This window comes from Mus caroli, chromosome 10 (genome assembly GCF_900094665.2).
Source record: "Mus caroli chromosome 10, CAROLI_EIJ_v1.1, whole genome shotgun sequence".
Taxonomy (NCBI): Eukaryota; Metazoa; Chordata; class Mammalia; order Rodentia; family Muridae; genus Mus; species Mus caroli.
The window spans coordinates 74,402,110-74,422,349 of NC_034579.1; the positions used below are offsets into that span (position 1 = coordinate 74,402,110).

General features: G+C 55.2%; 1 protein-coding gene across 8 annotated transcripts in view; it reads right to left on the reverse strand.

The window, feature by feature from the left end:
- Tcf3 (transcription factor 3) overlaps positions 1-20,240 on the reverse strand; it is a 24,701-nt gene that overhangs the window by 3,332 nt on the left and 1,129 nt on the right. The window contains exons 2-18 of one of the 8 annotated variants that reach the window (XM_021173700.2): positions 18,634-18,765; positions 15,477-15,549; positions 9,015-9,088; positions 8,771-8,849; positions 7,703-7,770; positions 7,151-7,283; positions 6,450-6,499; positions 5,050-5,152; positions 4,824-4,981; positions 4,601-4,736; positions 4,242-4,300; positions 4,072-4,150; positions 3,363-3,436; positions 2,863-3,018; positions 2,660-2,786; positions 719-851; positions 341-576 (exon numbers count right to left, since the gene is read on the reverse strand). In XM_021173700.2, the coding sequence (XP_021029359.1) occupies positions 341-576; positions 719-851; positions 2,660-2,786; positions 2,863-3,018; positions 3,363-3,436; positions 4,072-4,150; positions 4,242-4,300; positions 4,601-4,736; positions 4,824-4,981; positions 5,050-5,152; positions 6,450-6,499; positions 7,151-7,283; positions 7,703-7,770; positions 8,771-8,849; positions 9,015-9,088; positions 15,477-15,549; positions 18,634-18,708 (1,813 nt within the window). In that variant the 5' untranslated portion in view covers positions 18,709-18,765. Of the gene's footprint in view, positions 1-340; positions 577-718; positions 852-2,659; positions 2,787-2,862; positions 3,022-3,362; positions 3,437-4,071; positions 4,151-4,241; positions 4,301-4,600; positions 4,737-4,823; positions 4,982-5,049; positions 5,153-6,449; positions 6,503-7,150; positions 7,284-7,702; positions 7,771-8,770; positions 8,850-9,014; positions 9,089-15,476; positions 15,550-18,633; positions 18,766-20,240 lie in introns of all 8 variants that reach the window. The other 7 variants (XM_021173699.2, XM_021173697.2, XM_021173698.2 and 4 more) reach the window with 7 other exon arrangements.

Here is a 20,240-nt window from a genome sequence, read left to right on the forward strand (position 1 = left end):
CAGAGTGAGGACAGTCAATGTGAATGGGGACAGTCAGTGTGGATAGTGACAGAGTAGATGGGGACAGTCAGAATGGTTGGGGACAGTCAGTGTGGTCAGGGACAGTGTGAATGGGGACAGTCAATGTGGATGGGGACAGTCAGTATGAGGCAGGACTGGTCATTAGTGCCACAGTGTAGCAAACTGGGCAGGGACAGTCAGTTCAGAGAGCAGCGAGTGCAGGGAACCTCCTGTCTGGAGGAGGGGTGCAAGGACTGGTCGGTAAGGGACTGTCACTGCTCTGGCTTGGGCAGCAGGGAAGGAGCATCGCGGAGGCGCGGGGCGCGGGCCGCCCACTGACCTCGCACCTGCTGCTCCAGGCTGAGGATGACGGCCACGGCCTGGTGCAGGATGAGCAGTTTGGTCTGCGGCTTCTCGCTGCTGAGGTGCAGCTGGCACATGCGGCCGAGCTCCTTAAAGGCCTCATTGATGTCGCGGACCCGCAGGCGCTCTCGGGCATTATTGGCCACCCGGCGCTCCTTCTCCCGCTCCGCCTTCTGCTCTGGGGGGAGAAGGTCGTCCTCGTCCTCGTCTGGGCTATGGGGGAGGGGAGCCGGGGGCCAGAGGGAGACAGTGAGGTGATGTGGTGGCCTGCAGGGCCTCCCGGGGTTTGTGTGCACGTGTGATGTGTGTAACATGTGATGTGTGCGTGTATAGCCCGAGGGGTGGGGTTTGGCACCTGGTGCGCGTGCGTGGGACCTTCAGGTCCTTCTTGTCCTCTTCGGCGTCTGCCACTGATGCGATTTCCTCATCCTCTTTCTCCTCCCGCTTGATCTCACTGGCACCCGCTGTCGTGCCTGCCCTCCCGAGTCCTAAAACAAGCCAGGGATGAGGGGCCCCTTGCCAGGACGCAGCTCCAAACAAACCGAGAGAGAGGCAGGCTGGATGGCTGCCCTCAACCGGGAGCTGGCTCCCTGCCTGACAATGAAGTCACACTAGACCCTTCATAGAACCAGCAACTGCAGACAGGAGAACCTGCTCTGTTTGAAAATGGCAAACTCACAAGTGTTAAAACTAGGGGAACAGCTGTCCACTGGTAGCACACACCTTTAATCCCAGCACTTGGGAGGCAGAGGCAGGTGGATTTCTGAGTTTGAGGCCAGCCTGGTCTACAGAGTGAGTTCCAGGACAGCCAGGGCTACACAGAGAAACCCTGTCTCAGAAAACCAAAGCAGTGGGAGGAGCAATCCCTGCTATAACCATGGGGCAGGGGGAGAGTCTGTGGACTGGTACAAGAACACACCTGTCACCCCAGCACTGGGAGGCTGAGGTAAAGGGGTTGTAAGTTCAAGACCAGCCTATGATACACACAGTGAGGTTGTCTAAAAAAAAATTTCAAAATCATAAACCTGGTTGTTGGCACACGCATCAACCCTGGACTTCGGAGACCAAGGCTAGAGACCAGAAATTCAAGGTCTTCCAAAGCCAGCCTAGGCTACCTGAGAAATTGTGTCAGGATATCAATAACAAGAACTGCCTAGAAAATGTCCACAACAAACATTGAAATACAACGGGCACAACTCGGAGTGCAGACACAGCCCGGGGATTAAGAGCTGAGGGGGACCTGCATAAGATCATGCACAGCGGACACCGCGTGGGCCTGGGGCTTCCTCTGTGGACGCCATCCTTAGTCTCACCCACGCACGCCCAACCCGCAGAGCCCCTAACACAGCCAGTGCTAGCCCTACGGCTCCTAGCGTCCCCTGAGGGTGCGGAGGCCAGACATTCCTGCCCTGCTCTCTGCTGGCAAAATGTTCCCCACACCCACAGGCCACTGTACACTGGCCTGTCAGAGCTTCCCCCGTCTCTTCCACCCTCTCATTCTCCCTACGAGGGCTCTGCTCTGACCACAGGCCTTTGCACAGGCTGCCTCCTCGCTGGAGGCTCCTCTGTATCCCTGTTCTATTCCCTTCCACATGTGCTGGGCCTGTACAGCTACGTCCTGCTGGTCTAATATCCCTGCAAGCACTGCATCCCCTATGGGACCACGCCTGTCCTAAGCCCTCATGTGAGAAGCAAGCACTCCACTTTGCCGGGATCCTGAGCCCTGCCATGTGCCTCAGTGTTCCCCAAACAAACCAGCACACAGTAAAAAGTCCCAAGATCGCAGGCTACAGTGAGGACCTGAGCAGTCAGTCTACCTGATAGCTCTTGGTCACAAGTGTGTGTGTGTGCTTAGAAGGCAGGCAGGGACCAGGGAAAGATGCCAAGTGTCCTGTTCTTGTCACTCTATGACTTATTCTGGAAACACAGAGACTTTCAGCAAAGCTGGCCGCCACGCTCAGCCTTGTAACGTGGATTACGAGGTATAAACTCAGGCCAGCACACTCATGTGAGAAGCACCAATCTTGGCTCCCCAACATCAGCTTTCAGTTTTGAGGCAGGGGCTCAAGGGAACCTAGGGCTTGCCAAGTGCAGCTTGCTGGCCTGCGAGCCAGCATGGGTGCCCAGGCACACATCTGTGCTTTTTACACAGGCTCTAGGGTATCCAGTTCAATCCGGTTGAGGTCCTCCCACTTCAGCAGATCAAGTATGGACTAAGTCACTCTTCATCCCTGAGGGACACTCCCCCCCCCCCCCCAAGGACTGGGAAGGCCTTCAGCTCCCTGCTGGGACTTACCACTATAGGAGTCAGGAGGCCTCTGTGAGAGGTCAGGGAGGGAACTGGGCTGGCTGGGGAGGCTGGCATGGTTATGCAAAAGACCGGCCCCACTTGTGAGGCCCTCCTCAGGATGGCTTCCCCCGACCTACAGAGGAGAATGACATGTCAGGGTGGCTGGAGTCCCTAAATGTCACCATTCCCTGACCCAAACTGATACTCACCAGGCCCGCATGCCGCCCGCCCAGTGACATGGGGCCGGTGAAGCTCGTGGTCAGTGCACCATGGCCAGGCAAAAGCCCATGGAGATCACTAGCGGTGCCAACAGCATGGCTTCGCAGGACATGGATGGCCTCATCCAAGCGGTCCTCCATCTTGCTCTGCTGTGAGAGGGTGGGGCAGGCACTGAGGGGCACGCACATGCATGTGCACACGCATGTGCTCATCTGCACTATTTGCTTCACATAGGACATTTTGCTGCGGCCTACTCAAAAAGTGTGATCGATCCCCTTGCCTTGCTCCTCCTAATTCTCCTGCCTCCACCCCCCAAGCACAGAGACAACAGGCAGATGTCATCAGCGTCAGTTTCTGCAGTGCTGGTGAGGGGACCCAGGGCTTGGCACACACCAGCAGGCACTCTGCCCACTGAGCCCTAGCCAGCCCAGCAGCAGTAGTGGGACAGAATAGCGCCTGGTGCCCTGGCCAGCAGGGAGGGAACACTCACCAGGCCATGGAGACCTGCATCGTAGTTGGGGGATAAGGCACTGGGCGCTCCTGCCCGGGGCCACTGTGATGTCCCTGGAGAAAGGAAAGGCACAAGTGGGAAGACAGGCAGTGGGAACAGGAAGTGCAGCTGACCCACAGCACTCAGAGATGCCTGGCTCGGCCCAAACACCAGACACTGCTCAACCTTCCAAGGTCCCTCTTTCCTGGCTGAACACTACCCCTGATCCTAGAGGAGCCAGCCCTGGCACACCTAGCCTGCAAGGGCACAGCAGAGGGAGGCCTCAAGGGTGGTTTCTCTCTGTCCCTCTTGCCTGGGCTCACTGCTACAAATACAAACAACAGGCAGCTCCAGAGAGGCCCAGACAGGTCAAAGTGAGGACTGGTGTGGGACTCGCTCTGTAGACCAGGCTGGCCTCATGCTCAGAGAGATCCATCTGCCTGTGCCTCCCGAGGGCTGGGATCACACAGTCCTGTGCCACCATGCCAGGCAGAGCAGGTTACTGTTACCCTCAACCTCCCAGACCTAGAGGCCCCCAGCCCTCATTTTCCTTTGCTCCTCACCGGTGCCCTAGCAACATCCACCCTGGAGGGGCATGCCTGAAGTGAGCCCGCCTCCCTCAGATGCCACCTCTCACTACCTGACCAGGCCTGTAGACTGGAGACAGCCCTGAGGTAACGCATGGAGCCCATTCCCATCACCTACACACCTGGCAGGCCCTGGGGTGAACCCACAGGCGTTGAGGGGCTAGGTGAGAAATTATTGCTGGAGTGATCCGGGGAGTAGATCTGCAGTGGTGCGGACAGAAAGATGGGCAATCAGGGCCACGATGAGGATACCAGAAGTCCCCCCACTGCCACTGCCCAGGCCCCTGCTTACCGAGGCCAGTGCCTTCCCAAGGGCATCCCCTGAGCTGCTGGCTGTAGTCCCTCGGGTGCCTGTGGGGGAAGAGAAAAGCCCTAATGCTGTATGCCACCATTACTGTGCCCCACCCCCTATCCACTCAAGACACCTGTATCCGGGTCTTGCCTAACACTGACACCTGCCTCCCAGGTGAACAAGGACTCCTTTCTGCCTCAGTTTACCCCAAAATGAAGTGGAAAACCTTGTACCAAAATCAACCTGGCTCAGACACTGACCACACCCTCTGGCTTCAGCCTCTGGACCCTTTCCATGGAGCACTGATGCGTGCCCCATGGGTCCCAGCCAGGCCCAGCAAACCCCAGGTGTAGGCTCACCTAGGAGGCTTTCAGCTGCGGCCCCACTCACAGGGGGCGTGTGGCTGGAAGTCCCACTGTAAGTGCCAGGGGCAGCTGAAAAGCTGGATACAGCTGGGAGCGAGCCATTGACCTCAGATCCATGCAGCTGGTAGCCCTGAGGGGAAAATCAGTCGACAAAGGGCAGGTCAGCAGGACAACACAAGGATTGGCACTCCCCGGGTCCCCCAACCATGACACCTACCATTCGATCCTGCTGCTGGAGGCCCCCAAAGGTACCACTGCCCACGGAGCTGCTGCCCGGTGCAAGGGGCAGAGGGGACGAGCCGTCACCTAGCATGGGCCCAAAGCCCACCTGGCTTGGCGTACTCCAGAGCTCAGCTGACGGGTGCAGGCTGCCATCTGTGTAGAGGGGGTTTGTGAGACAAGAGACCCTGGCCCCGCAGAGCCCCCCAGGGAGCCCCACGCACCTGCCACGTAGAAGGGGGAGGGGTAAGCGCTGCTGGGGGTCTTGGCGGAGGGGTAGGCTGCAGCATCCCTGCTGTAGCTGTCACCTGAGCTGGAAGGATACACCTGCAGCAGGAGGGTACAGTCAGGCCAATGCCAGGGGACAGGGGGCCCCATGCCTAGGCCCTGGAGGTCCTAGAGACCTAACGTCCCTTCACTACCTCTGAGATGATGCTTCTGCCTCTCCGGAACACCTTGGCCTGCCTCACGTAGCAAACTCCTAGTAAATCCTCAAAGCCCCACTTCCAGTGTTCAGCTCTATTGCTCCCTATTTAGCATTTAGCAGTGCGGGAAACCTCCCTGTCCTTCTGGCAATAGGATCCTGGGCCAGAGTCAGAATCCCAGCATAGCATCTGGTCCTGGTGCCCCCCACAGCAGAGAAGGCACAGAGGGGACCACAGCATTGACCCTGACCAGCTAGCATTGGCTGGAACTCTGACAGCTTGAAGTAACAGTGGGGATCTGCCACCAATGTCTGCATTAGCCCATGACTCAGGAGGGGATCAGCTGCTCATGCCTGCTTTGGCAGAGGAACAGACAGCAAGTCTGAGCTAGCTGCAGAGTTAACTTGACTTAGCTTAAGTGGGTTCTATTGGTCAGTCTGACCTCAGCTTTGCCTCCTATACTATATGTGTATTTCTGGACAGCCCCCACCTCCATGGCCCATCCTAGTCCTGATGTCAAAGGAAAAACTGTAGTGTTCTGGGGCCACAAACAAACTTTTTTTTTTTTTTTTTTGGTTTTTTGAGACAGGGTTTCTCTGTGTAGCCCTGGCTGTCCTGGAACTCACTTTGTAGACCAGGCTGGCCTCGAACTCAGAAATCCACCTGCCTCTGCCTCCTGAGTGCTGTGATTAAAGGCGTGTGCCACCACGCCCGGCACCACAAACTTTTATATATGAGGTGACACTTTGACTCTTCTGCCTTTACCTCCCAAGTGCTGGGGGAGGCATCCAGGTTGGAGAATTCAGCACACCACCTTTCTTAACGTGATTAAATCACAGGCGCATGGCGCCATGAACCGCTGAAGGCCAGTAACCATCTGCTGGGGTTGGCAATTTGCCAACTGCCAAGCCAATGGGTGGAGACACTTACAGCCTTGGCAGGTGGGCGTGGCTTAGGAATAGGCAGGATCTGGCTACTCCAGCACAGGAGGCCCCAGGCAGCCCCAGCTTAGAGGAAAGGAGGGAGTGAGGTGGGACCTGAGAAAGGGCTTCCCTGGGGAACAGGGGAGGAGCACACACATTTGGCTGCAGCAGCCCTCAGAGCTCAAAGCCTGCTCACCTTCAGGATGTGGCCACAGCTTCTGGCTGGGAAACCCAGGAAGCTGTGGCAGCTAAAGGCTCTAGGACTGTCCCACTCACCGAGGAAGGGAGACCAGGCGGAACCTTCCGGACCTTCTTCGGCTGCGTATCTGCTAGGAGCAAGAGCAGAGAGGAAGGTCTAGCCACTGCCATCTCCACATGCCCTCATGTGGCCCCCTACCATGCCCCCTACCATCCCAGGTTCCAAGGATGCCACACCCCTGACACTTGAGGGGCCTTGTTAATGCAGCCACTAAAAACCTGTGCTCTGCCAGCACAGAGGAGACAAGAGGCAGGCGATCTCTGTGAGTTCCAAGTCTACAAAGAGTTCCAGGACAGCCGGGGCTACATAGAGAGACCCTGTCTCAAAATCAAAAAGATCTAAAAAAATCCAAGATCCCACCCACTGGGACACCAAATATGTAAGGAAACATCCTGGGGGGTGGGGGGGGGGAAGGGGCACACAGAACTTGGAGTGGGGGCAAGACAGCCTGGCTGTCCCAGGCCAGTGCACCCCATAACTCTGGTCAGCAGCCCCGGGGCCAGCAGATCCGGCCACCAAGTGTGTGGTCCTCACTTCAAGTATGATCCCAGTTAATGCTGTTCTAGGGGAGAGCACCCCAGTGGCCACTGCGGCTTAGTGGCACTCACTATGGCCTGGCTACAGGTCTTTCTCCTGCTCATGGATGGTGCCCAGCCCAGACGTTAGTCTCTTCCACAATGACCCCTCCAGCATCTCCATGTCCCCAGCCCTCACTCACCCAGGCCACCATCTGCAGCTCTCCGACGAGGGTTGCTGGGGAATGAGGGGTAATACTGGGAGCTGCTCTTGATGCCCGATGGGGACAGTGGCCCGGGACTGCTGAGGCTCAGCTCACCTGGCAGGAAGCCAGCCTGAGAAATGGGGACACCAGGAAGCTGAGGCTCATGGTCAGACCACACCGATCCCTGCATGGAGACCCTGCGGTGCCAGCTGTAGCTATCACTGGCACAAAGCCAGGCGGGGCCCACAGGCCTCACTGGTGCAAACCCTCAAGACACACCCTCTTCTCAACCATCATGCTCCACTTCACAGCCACAATCACACAAGGGTAGAGTCCACCCTGGGGCCTTGTCTGCGGGATACCCTGTAACAGCCGGGTCAGGGCTCTGAGACCCATATCCCAAACTGCCCAGCTCTGTTATTCATGTGGTTGAAAAGCCTCCTTGGGGACTTGAGAGGCGACATGAATGTGACCATCCTTGGTGCACAGCTTGGGCCCTAACAGTCACTGTGGAAGTCAGGCTAGCTCTGCCCTTCTGCCTCAGTTTACCTGACTCAAGGTGCCAACACTGGTGTCTCTCCCAAAGGTGGCATAGGCATTCCGCTCACTGCCCTTGCCTGCAAGGGACAGAAAAAGTCACAAGAGAACCCAGGAACGTCCCTCAGACAGTGGAGGTCCCACATGGGGGAGCTCTGGCAGAGCCCTGCCTGTGCAGTCGTGGCTGCCCAGGACCCTGGATACAGGACAGGGAACACAGATTCTTCCTAGCAACAGTGGGACCAACTGACCAGCAAGTGTCCCTGCTACTCTTCTCAGTTAAATTTATTCATTATTTCATGTGTATGAGCATTTTGCCTGCATTTATATACGTATGTACACCATGTATATGCCTAAAAGAGGGTATCCTATCTCCTGGGACTGGAGTTATGGGTGTTGTCAGCCACCATGTGGGTTGGGTGCCTGGTGTGAACCTGGATCCTCTGCAAGATCAACAAGTGCTCTCAACCCCTGAGCCAACCTCCAGTCCTTATTTGTTTTGCGGCAGGGTTTCATGTAGCCCAGGCTAGCCTTGAACCTGCCACCTTCCTGCCCGAGTGCCTGGATACTGAAGGCTGCTGACCCCAACAGACCTCAGTGCTGTCACAGGGTCCACCCTGGGGATTGGGGAGGCTGGCAGAGACAAGCTGGAATGGACACAGCTGGACTCTATGGGAACTGCCCGAGGGCCCTGCCACCCTGTCAGGCAGGACACCCGAGGGAGAGGCGGGAAAAGGAAGCCCAAAAGAGAACATGTAGCCCACAACTGCAGAGGCCACTTTAGGCCATGGTGGAAGGAGCCAGGGTCAGCGCTATCCAGTTCCGGACTTGGAGCAGAAGCAACTTTCTCGAGTTATAACCACCGCCTTCATGCCTTTCAGGCCTCCTGACCCAATGCCTGGTGACTGTCCCCACAGTGCCCAGGGACACAGACAAGGCTAACGAGCACCTCTCATGACAAACAGCATCCGACTCATTGCCTGCCGATCCCAGCCTGGGCTACTGACGTGATGGCTGATGCTCCCCTATCTCAACTGTGCCAAGTCCCTCATGGGATTAGCACAGGGTGGCCACACTTACCTCCAAGCCCAGCTCCTAGGAACGTGGAAGGCGGCAGGCTGCTGTGGGAGTCACTGAAGTGGGCACCTTCGCTGTATGTCTGGGGGAGACAGCCAGGGTGAGAGGTGCAGGTACCACGCACACATGTGCACAGGCTAAGCCCTGTAAGCGCCTCACTGTGGTTGGGCACAACTGACAAAGGGTACCGTGCACTGTCTCCTCACCTCCTGCCCAGGAAAGGAGACCCGGGGCCCAGGCGTCTTACCCGGCTAGGGTCAAAGGAAGAACTGTTCTGGTCACTGCTGCCCCAGGAGCCTGAGCTGGGTCGGTCCTCCAGTCCTGTAGGAGGCAAAGAGAAGTCAGTCTAGTTCAGTCTTATTCCTCCTTCACCCAGATATGCTTAAGAGCAATACAGTCAGACTCCTCCAGCCTACATAGCCTAGGATTCTGTCCCTACGAAGGCTGCTGTAGCTCGGTAATGTGACCACCAGCAATCTGTCTCTCCTGGAAGACTCCTACTCACCTGTCAAAACCTCAGCTACTGTCCCCACGTTTAGTCCCATGGCCCAGCCTCTTGCTCAGCCCTATGTCTGATAATGCAAGGCTGGGCATGTGAGTCAGAAATGTTCAACAACGGCTCCTAGGGCCTCAAGAGCTTCAGGAGCAGTGTCTCCCTGGTACAGGCCCTCCTGGTGAGGCCGACCAGCTCAGCGAGTGGGTAAGCAAAGCGGAAACTCAGATGTGGACAGGAGCCACAGCTGGCTCAGGCTCCTGCATCCTCAGAGGAAGGGTGAGGGTTAACCAGCCTGGAGACCAGAGGACCTTGTCCTAAGGGGTGGGGTAAGACAGGGCTGGGCCCTTATCTCCCCCAACACTCCTCACAGGCTGCTAACGGCCTACACCTCTAGAATCCTCTTCTCCACTGCAGTGAATCTGCTTCTTTCTGGGCCCTGTCCCCATGCACAGAGGCCACAGGGGCCACACTTCCAATTCTTCCCTGACAACCTGGCTGTATGGCTCTTCTGTGTGCCTCGGTTTCCCATTTGTGAAGCTGGACAGGGGAGTCCATGTCCCCATTCCAGATTCCAGGGGCTCTCGCACTCACCCTCACACCCTGCAACCCAGGACCCCGCATCCCCAGCTCCACACCAGAGACTTCCAAACCCCAGAGACTCGAGCGTGAGCCTTTGTGCTCATCATTCCCTCCTCAGAGAACCTGGTTAATCGTGGTCTAATTTGCATAATTGTGCATATTAATCTCCCAACCTCATGAATATTCACCCCAATTATACCTTCCTGTTTCCTGATAAAGTTCCAATGTGTTGGCAGTGGGGGGCTGGGATACAGCCATTGGGGGCTTCCAGGAACCCCTCCAGCATTAGGTGCAGTCTGTGGGTGTCTATACCCCCCAAATTTTAGCTTTCCACTAGGACTTATGGTGCGGCTCAGGAGGGTAGGTTGCCAGCATCCACACTGGTTGCAGACCCTAGGAGCACTCAGGGCACTTTAGAAGCCCAGACCCAAAATGGCCTGACCATGTGACCCCTGCACTTGGCAAACACAGCCCTATTCCCCCAGAGCCTGGAAATACTGAAGATTCCACAAGACCCCAAGACCCTCTAGCACAAGCCCTGTCTTTTTCCATTCTATAAATAACAAAACTCAGGAGACCCCTCCCCCACCCCATTAATACAGTTATTAAAATCACCCCACTGATAAATTATGCATCTTAATAACCCCGACATGAATATTCATAGCAGTTTCACTGCGTACTAATTAAAACGTTCTAACAGAAGACTTCGATGTCAGGCTCCCTCGCGCGCTCTCTTCTCTCTCTTAATCTTTTCCTGTCCCTCAAGGTGAGGTACTACGGAAGTTGGGAAGAAATAGGCACCTCCTTGGAAAGAGGCACAGGGTCCACTCCTAGCCAGAGCTTGGTCAGTCAAACCCAGCCCACATCAGGGGAGGACCAAAGGCTTGGAGTTCTATTCTTTTGATGGAATTGTTGGCTCTTTGGCTACGACTTGTTTTTATAAATAAAGTTTTATTGGCACACAGTTCTGTTCATATGTGATATATCTACAGCTATATTCAGGACAGGGATACTTTTTTTTTTTTTTTTTTTGGTTTTTTGAGACAGGGTTTTTCTGTGTAGCCCTGGCTGTCCTGGAACTCACTCTGAAGACCAGGCTGGCCTCGAACTCAGAAATTCACCTGCCTCTGCCTCCCAAGTGCTGGGCTTAAAGGCGTGTGCCACCACGCCCGGCGCCAGGGATATTCTTACTACCTATTTATATACGTTTATATAAGGCCCACCATGGAGAGAACCAGCTGCCCTGGTGTGGAGGACGCCGTTTCTTGGACATCAGCTCACAGCACCAGCTCTGCTTGAGCCTTCTAATCAGCACCCACACGCAAGCACACTCCTCACTCCACAGCCCATCACCAGGGACCATGTCAACCGCTGTGAAAGCACACCCACTCAAGTCCAGCAGACAATGTCAAGCCTTACAAAGCTCTCAAACAACACCTGCAGTCTGTCCCACGAGCTCCTCCCAGGACTACTGAGGTCAAAAGCAAGTTTGAGACCAGCCTAGTCTTTACAACACATCTCAAAAACCCAAAACTAACCAAGCAAAAAGTTGACCTATGCCCCAGCAGAGAACAGCAAATCCAGGATTCTACCGGAGCCACAACCCCAGCTCCCACTGGGGGATTCTGGGTGATGCCACCCTGACCACACCCTAGGCCCTCCAGTAAGGGGATTCTAGGCAGAGGCTCCACCCCTGACCACGCCCCACGCCCTCCCTGGGGATCCTGGGTGAGGCCTCACCTCTGAGCTGTGCAAGCATCAGCTCTCACCTCACAGTGAAATCTAGGGCTGAGACCCTGGGCTCCATCCTAAAACTCACTCCCCATCAAATCAAAGATTATCAAACATTTGGATTCTAAAGTCCGGGAAAGAAAGATAAGAACTCTAAGAAGAGGAATCAAGATTAAAGTAGAGAGGAGTCGATGTTTGCCATCGATTCTCCAAGGCGCTGACTCCACAGCACAAAATCAATACGGCAGAAGGAACAAGGACAAAGAGACAGAGGCAAAGGCAACTTTACTGGCAGCAGGGGAATAGTCACACCTGATGGGGACAGATGGTCCTGCTTTTGTTTTGAGGCCCAGGGCTCCCCTAGCCCAGGCTGGCCTCCTCCTGAGTGCTGAGATGGCCAGCTCACACCCCACACTACGCTTGAGTGGGTTTTTTCCTTCTCCTAAATAATGCAGTGGTCGAGTGGAGGGGACAGGTGCAGCCTTTGGGTAGGGTTGGCTGGCCAGACAGATCAGGAGATGCTAACAACTGAGGGGCAGTATGTGATAAACAGAGTCAAGTGTGGGCACGGGGAAGGGCTCAGTTGGGAAATGTTTGCTGGCATAAGCAAGAGGACCTGAGTTCGAGTCTCAGAACCCACCTAAAAAGCCAGGCACAGTGCTACATAAACTTGGGATCCCAACACTGGGAAGGTGGACAAGGGAGGCTCCCTGGGGCCCACTGGCTGGCCAGTTTAGCTGGATAGGTGAGCGTCAGATGGAAAGACAGACTTTGATCCAAAGAATGCAGCGCAGAGTGATTACAGAAAACGCCACTGTCAACTTTTGGTGTACACACACAGACAGACACAAGCACCCTGACACACACACACACATACTGCATCCGGACACACATACAGACGCCTGCACACTCACACACACACGCAGACATATCCAGATACACACAGTCAGACACTAGCACACTGACACAGATGCACACATAGAGCAACATGATAGTCACAGAAAGAAAAGCCACCAAGAACACCAGGTCACAGAGGCACAAGGCAGAGTTCAGACTCTGCTCAGTTTTTTTCAACTTGACACAACCCAGGGTCACCTGGGGGTAGAAATCTACACTGAGAAAACCACACGAGGACACTCTAAGCAGACTCACTGTGACACTTGTCAGCCATGTGGTTTGTGACAGGGTCGCACTATGTAGCTCAGGCTAGCTTGCATTTATGTAGCCCAGGCTGACAGAGATCCATCTGTCTGCCCAGTGCTGGGATTAAAGGTGTAGCCACCATGCCTGGCAGCAACTGAGTTCTTGCCTTCCATTCTGGAGGTTCTTGATTCAGTCCCCAGTGACCAAATAAAACAAACTAGTATAAAATAAACCCCATTGGGTCAGACATTTGACTCAGAGGGTAACAGCACTGGCTGATCTTCTAGAGGTCCCAGGATCAGTTCCCAGCACCCACATACAAGATGCAGGGGATCTGATGCCCTCTTCTGGCCACCGTGGGTATGAGACACACACGTGAAACACAGATATACATGCAAGAAAAACATGCAATGCATAAAGTAAAAGAAACACCCCCCCCCCCATACAGCTTCTTAGAGAAGGAAGCTCTCGGAGGCATTTCTTCGCTGTACGAACCTTCCCCAAGTTCTTCTGTTGTCTGACTCAGCGTCCCCTGCTCTTCCGCTTTTTACTCCAGAGATGAAAATGCTAGTGAAGCCTTCCTATGTAAAGTGTGAGTACAAACCAACAAGGGTTGTATTGGGTGGGGTATGGGCAGCCCTATTCAGTGAGAAGAAACCCTAATTTTCAGGATCCTGGTGGAGTAACTACTTCATCTATGTCCTGCATCTGTGAGAAACGGGGACTCAAGACTCTGTGATCCCAGGTCATCATGTAATATGGAGCTAGAAATTCTTCTTAAGACGTACTTTTCTGCCGGGCGTGGTGGCGCACACCTTTAAGCCCAGCACTGGGGAGGCAGAGGCAGGCGAATTTCTGAGTTCAAGGCCAACCTGGTCTACAGAGTGAGTTCCAGGGCAGCCAGAGCTACACAGAGAAACCCTGTCTCGAAACAAAACAAAACAAAACAAACAAAAAACATGTACTTTTCTTTCTTTTTCTTAAAGACAGGGTCTTACTACAGCACTCTGGAGACCTGGAGTTCCCCATGTAGACCAGGCTGGCCTCTGCCTCCCCAGTGCTGAGATTAAAGGTATACACCCACAACTGGCCTAAAATGTGTCTTTTAAAGTTGATCCGAGGCCGGGCGTGGTAGCGCACGCCTTTAATCCCAGCAGAGGCAGAGGCAGAGGCAGGTGGATTTCTGAGTTCGAGGCCAGCCTGGTCTACAGAGTGAGTTCCAGGACAGCCAGGGCTACACAGAGAAACCCTGTCTGGAAAAGTCAAATAATTAATTTCCCAGAAGTGGCAGCTGGACAGGTCTCCGGGGACCTTCCTGAGCTCCCCGAGGCACCTGTCTCACAAGACGATTCCAGCTGGGGGGCAGCAGGGGATGGGAGTACGGTCAAGGATGTTAGAGAGAGTACAATCAGAGCCCCTTGACCCTTCCTGCAAACCGACCTGTGTCACACAGCTCCATCATAAGGAGCGACTACAGGTGGACATGAGTTGTGAGGCAGGGCTGTCTACAGCACGTCGATGGACGAGTGGGGTGTCACATGGGAGCTGGCACTTGGGTCCTTAAATGTTATCAAGGAAAAACTGAAGCTGTGGCACCAACTCACGGAGAGTGATGGGCCTCCGAGGCCTAGCTACCACCCACGTTTGAGCACCGATTCTGCCTTCCTTGGTCCTATGTAGGAGAGTGGCAGGCTCCAGTGCTGCCTGTGCTGACAGGGCCTGGGAGACCCGCTCTGCACCCCCTCCTCTGTGTGCCTTCATCATCAAGAATGGGGTGAATATCCTTTCTGCCACCCAGGCTGAAGTGACGTACCCTCCCAGGTGACACAGCTCTAGATGTGCCACCTACTGAACTAAACTGACCATTATGGGCAATCAACATGGTCCCTGTGACAGGTCACACAACCCCAAGGCAAAAGGGCTGCATGCTAGGCTTCTCTGGACCTCACATGAGCCTGGTACCCAAGGGTCCAAGGAGCGGATGAGGGCGGGTCAGTAAGGCTAGACAGGCTGGACAGAAGCCAGTGGGTGTTCCGCCAGGCCAGGCTTACAGGAAGAGGTCCGTCAGGCTGTCCCACCCCCGGGGGCCACCTCCATGTTGCCACACAGGTGTTGATGACGAAGGGTAAAGGGTCTGGAGGACCGTCGCTATGAACAGGCCGGCCCTCTCCACCTGCCTCACAGTAGTAGCTACCTGACCTTACCCACTGGCGCGGCAGGAAGCCTGGGCATTACGGATTGGGGGCTGCTTCCGGGGTGGCGGAAGCCTCTGGGGATTTCCAGTCCTCCAGCAGTGCCCAGATGGCCCTCCATTCACTTCCTCAGTCCAAGGGGAAGACAAGGCACAGCAGTGACTGATGGCCCTGCTTTCGGGGAGGGTAAGCAAGAACGACCCACATCGGCCTTCCAAGTCTGCCCTCCCCGCAGAAGCCTTGCCGAGTAACAAACCAGCCGGCAGGCTGTCTATGGGCTGCTTCTCTTATAAGATCTTACATGTCCTAGCTCCTAGGCAGTCCTAACGCCATGGTCCCGGGCAAGCCAAACTGACCGTGGTTATTCCAGGTATCTAATACTTGTTCAAAATCCAATCACTGGGGGAGGCCAGGCGTGGCCTCACAGTTGGAACAGACAAAGCATGGAGGCCTGGGTTCCAGTTCACCCAGCCCAACGGGTTCTAGGCCAACCACACTCTCACCCACCAGACAGACAGATCTCCGTCACTGTCCCCATGACCGCCCCCGAAGTGCCCCTCAGTCCTACCTGAGCCGGCAAACTGGGTTCCCCCGAGGGAGGCGGGCCGGCTCTTCCCATTGGCCACAGGTAGTGGGAACATCTGTGGGGACAGAGAAAAGTCAGGTGAATGGAGGCTAGAGCTGGGAACAGCTGGGGTGTCTGGCTGAGGCCCAAAGACTAGGTTTCCTGGAGTTAGGCTGGAACACAGAGCTGTGGGCAGGGATAGGGTACCCCAGCTGAAGGACAAGCCTAGAGAGAAATCACACTCAGTAGAGGACATGGCTTCCGATTGGTTTTTGTGCTTATACAGCTTTGAGTGTCACTTGTTTTTGAGACAGCGTCTCACCTTGGCTGACCTCAAACACACAGGGACCCACCTGCTTCTGACTCCTGAGTGCTGGGGTTACAAGTGTGTGGCCAGCGGGAAATGGTGGCGCACACCTTTGATCCCAGCACTCGGGAGGCAGAGGCAGGCGGATTTCTGAGTTCAAGGTCAGCCTGGTCTACAGAGTGAGTTCCAGGACAGCCAGGGCTACACAGAGAAACCCTGTCTCGAAAAAAACAGAAAACCAAAAAACCAAAAAACAAAAAAAAACACCCAAAAACCAAACAACAACAACAAAAACCCAAGTGTGTGGCCATTTTGTTTCTTAAGACACTATTTCTCACTGGCCTAGAGCTTGCCAAATAAGCTAGACTGGCTGGCCGGAGTGCCCAGGTGATCTCTGGTGCCCATCTCCCCAGTGCTGGGTTACAGATGGGTGCCTCTGTGCCCCACCAGCTGCTGGGCTTGACTCAGACCCCAACACTCTACCCAATGAGTCATCTCCCCTGCCCTGATTTTGTTTCTGAGATGGGCATTCCATAGCCCAGGCTTACCTTGAATTTCTGATCCTCCTGCCTCAGCCTCACACAGGTACCCCAATGCCACAATGCCTGGAGGTGACATGTTTTCTCCCATCCCAGCTGGACTACAAAAAACGCTTGCTCAACAGGTGGTCTGTGAGAAGCCCAGGCAGGTCTGGGAAGCCCACTCCTTGGCCAGCACCCTATAGATCCAGACATCCCTAGACATCATGCAGGGTCCCCACTTGTCTAATTGAGTGGCTCACTTAAAGCCGTCATGGAAGGACACACACTGCCAGGAGGTGTGGCCACCTGTAGTAAGGGGAGAGTGAGGCTGTCAGCCCAGCACTCGGGAGGCAGAGGCAGGAGGATTTCTGAGTTCGAGGCCAGCCTGGTCTACAGAGCGAGTTCCAGGACAGCCAGGGCTGCACAGAGAAACCCTGTGCTACACAGAGAAACCCTGTCTCGAAAAACCAAAAACACAAAAACAAAAAATGCTCAGAGGCACAGAAGCCAACTCCCAACCACCAAGGGCCAGATTTTACCTGTGTGTGGAGCCTAGGCAACTGAAGGGGCAGGAAGGCCCCAAGCTGCCCACACTGTCCCCTAAGTCATCCCCCAGACAACTAGGCAGTGACAGTGTAGCCCCACAGCCAGCGGGTGGGGGGTCACCATCCCTACCTCTCATTCAGGAGGAGGAGCAGTGGCTCTGTCTGGGGCCAGTATGGGGTTGCAGAGGGAGGCTCTGTCTCAAATGCTAAGATGGGGACCAGAGAGCGAGCTCTGAGGGTAACAAGCTCTTCCAGAGGACCGGGATGAAGTTCCCAGGAACCACATGACTGCTCACAACTATCTGAAACTGGAGCTGCAGGGCGGCTAATGCCCTCTTCTGACCCTCCAGGGTACCCTGCATAAACGCGGTGCACAGGTGCTTTCTCTCAAGTGCATGCTCTCGCTCTCTTGCTCACTTGCACGCACACACGCACACTTAAATAACTGAAAGAAAAAGAACAAATTCTGCCCAAGGAGGCACAGGCTTCTCCATACTTGCAGGCAGGAGGATTTAGGGTATCTAGACCAGCCTGGGCTCCAGGAGTTGCTAGCTCACAATCAAAAGAATAAAAACTACGACCCCCACCACAGGTCCTGCCATCCCTGCCCCCCTTTCATCCCAGTTTCTCATCTATCCCACAGGACGCCCTCTCTTGACCTAAATCGGGGGAGATCCTGAGCCCTGCAACTGAAGGGGGTGGCCCTGAGGCTCAGGGTACTCCCCTGGGTCCACCGGGCTGAGCTGCACCCCCAAGCTGCTGTGTTCCAGGCCACTAGGCCGTGACCTGACAGTTTAACAACAACAAAACCCAGGGGCCAGGGCCTCTGCCCATTCAGCCTGGGGCAAACCAGGAGGCAACGACAGAAAATGGGCCTTAAAAATACCAGCAGGGCCTTCCGGAACCCAGTGGCTCCGTCCCCAGGGCTGCATTTCCGCAGGGTGGCTGGGGCCGTTTCAGTGTGAGCATGCTTGTTTTTTGGTAGAATTCTGTGGCCTGGAGCCCTTGTGGGGATGGGCAGGGGAGCTCAGACCGAAAGTCGTCCTAGAAACCAGGGCTCAGTGGTGCTTCTGGGGGTGGGGCCAAGATTTCAAGAATCCAGAGTTTAGAAAAACATGCTGGTTCTTGAAGGACAGGTCCACTGCCCCACCCCCAGGGTGCCCACTGCACAGATGGGTAAACTGAGAATCCTAGGCTGTGGAGATGGCCACCAGGAGGCTCCTTACTGGGTGTTCTGTGCTCTGTGACTTCTGTCAGCCAGCAACCTCTCTGGGCATTTACACAGGGGAGAAGGGCCATCACAGAGGGTGGGAACAGCCACTGCAGGCTGTATGCTAATGTGGCAGGGCTGCTGACAGCCTCCCCAGGCTACAGAGTCACCCTCACTAGCAGAGCACCCAGACTGAGGAGGGTAAGTCACCAGCAGCACAGGGGGTTGGTGGCTTCCTCCTTCTCTAAGGCCCCAGCATGGGCCAGAACAGCTTGGGACTTCATTCTCACAGCCTGTAACTTTGATGGCCACTTTTCTAACCAGGCCACCAGCCCCCACAGGCACTTCTGCAGTGAACACTGGGGAGCGACCACAGCTCTGAACAGCCCTTCCCTCTCTCTGGGCTCCGTTCTTCTCCTCACTGGTGATGTGCCAGGTGGGAACACTTCTTTGGCGGGTGTAACCAGACCTATGGTGAGGGGCTCCATTCCTACTGGCAGACACTCCCACTTCAACCCTACCTTCCAGGCTGGGAGCAGGGGGGGGGTAGGCACTGAGGGGTGGGGGGCTAGCTCACCATGCTGAAGTCCAGGAGGTCACTCAGTTCCTTGTCAGAGCCCACGGGTGCCATTCTCTGAGACTGGTTCATCATCCACCCAGGACAGCAGGTGTTGGAACTGGGGTGCGTCCCCCAGGCCTAGAGACAGCCCTGTGGTGACACCAGGGGACAGGAGGGGAGAAACAGAGGGACTGAGAGCATGGACAAGTGGGCATTAGAGGTGAGGCCCTGGGGTCAATGGGGGTCCTGAAGGAGGAGTCAGGAGCCTGGGTTCTGGGGGGGATCCTCTGTAGATCCTTCTTATGAGCAAATGAATAGCTTGAACAACGGAGAGAAGGGGTACGCATATGAAATCTCCCAATTCCCACAGGCCCACCAGAATGTCAAAACTGCATTTTAAAGGGGAGGGGGACTGTCTATGGGCCCTGTCCAGGAGGAAAGGGGTGGCCCAGGCTCTGCCTCCTCCAAATAAACTTGGTGGAACCTTCCCATGCAGCAGCTGTCACAGAATACCCAAGACTCTGGTCACCCCAAATCCAAAGCAAAACACACTGTGAACCTCAAGGCTCTAGTGGGTGGAAGAGGTGTTATCCCTGGGACCCACAACTTCTCCCTCTCACCCCCAAAACCCAACCTCATTCAGGAAAGCTAAAAAACAAAACAAAACAAAATTTAAAAAAAAAAACACAAAACAAAAAACCCAAACCAAGTGGGCCGTCTTATTGTCAGGATGTATCCGGGAATTATTCCCAGTCAAGTTTAAAAACATCCTTTTACCAACATCACCCGGGGGAGGGGGGGAGGTCCCCAAGACCTGGGATTCCCCTCAGGTCCCAGGGGCTCTGCTCCACCAGCGGGGGAGGGGTTCCACCTGCCAGGCCCAATCCACCCACCCCAGGAAAGACTGAGGGGCCAGCCCGCAGTTAAAACATTAACTTTTTTTCCAGTGTTCCCCAGAAAGGAGCGAGGGCAGCGGGGATCCGGAAACCACAGGCTGGGGAAGGCGATTCTGGGGTTGAGGGAAGACTCATGTCCAGAAGCTCAGGAACCCCAACTCTTTGTTTGTCAACTCCGACACAGGGTGTGAAACAGGCACCTCGGGCACCCCGCCCCCACTGCTTTTTGTCTTTTTTTTTTTTTTCATCCTTTTTTGGAGGATGTGTGAAACTGACTCTTTTCTTCTTCTAAGTTGTACGAAACCACACTTTTTTTGTGGGGTATTTGAAACCGATTTTTCTGGGTAACCCCAGGAGAGGTGAAACACTGCTCCAGTGGGGGCGGGTGCCACAAACACTCTCGGGAGGGGAGGAATGGGACAACCTGGGTCATCTTGGATTGGGGGTAGGGAAGCAGAATTGGGGATGACCCCCCTTCTCCTCCCTCCCCCATTCCAGCAGCCACTGCGGGAGGAGGAAGGTTGGAAGTTCTGAGGCTCATAGAGGCCACCATCATGTCCCAAACCCTGAGCTGTGCCGCGCCCCACATTAACACAGAGCAGATGTTCCCATCTCGGGGTCCCTGTGTCTCCCCTCCTTCTCTGTACCCAGAGATCCCTTTCTTGTAGCAGACAAAAGGACTTGCTCTCTTTCCTCCAAACTCCAGTTTAAATCGGGGGGGGGGGGGGG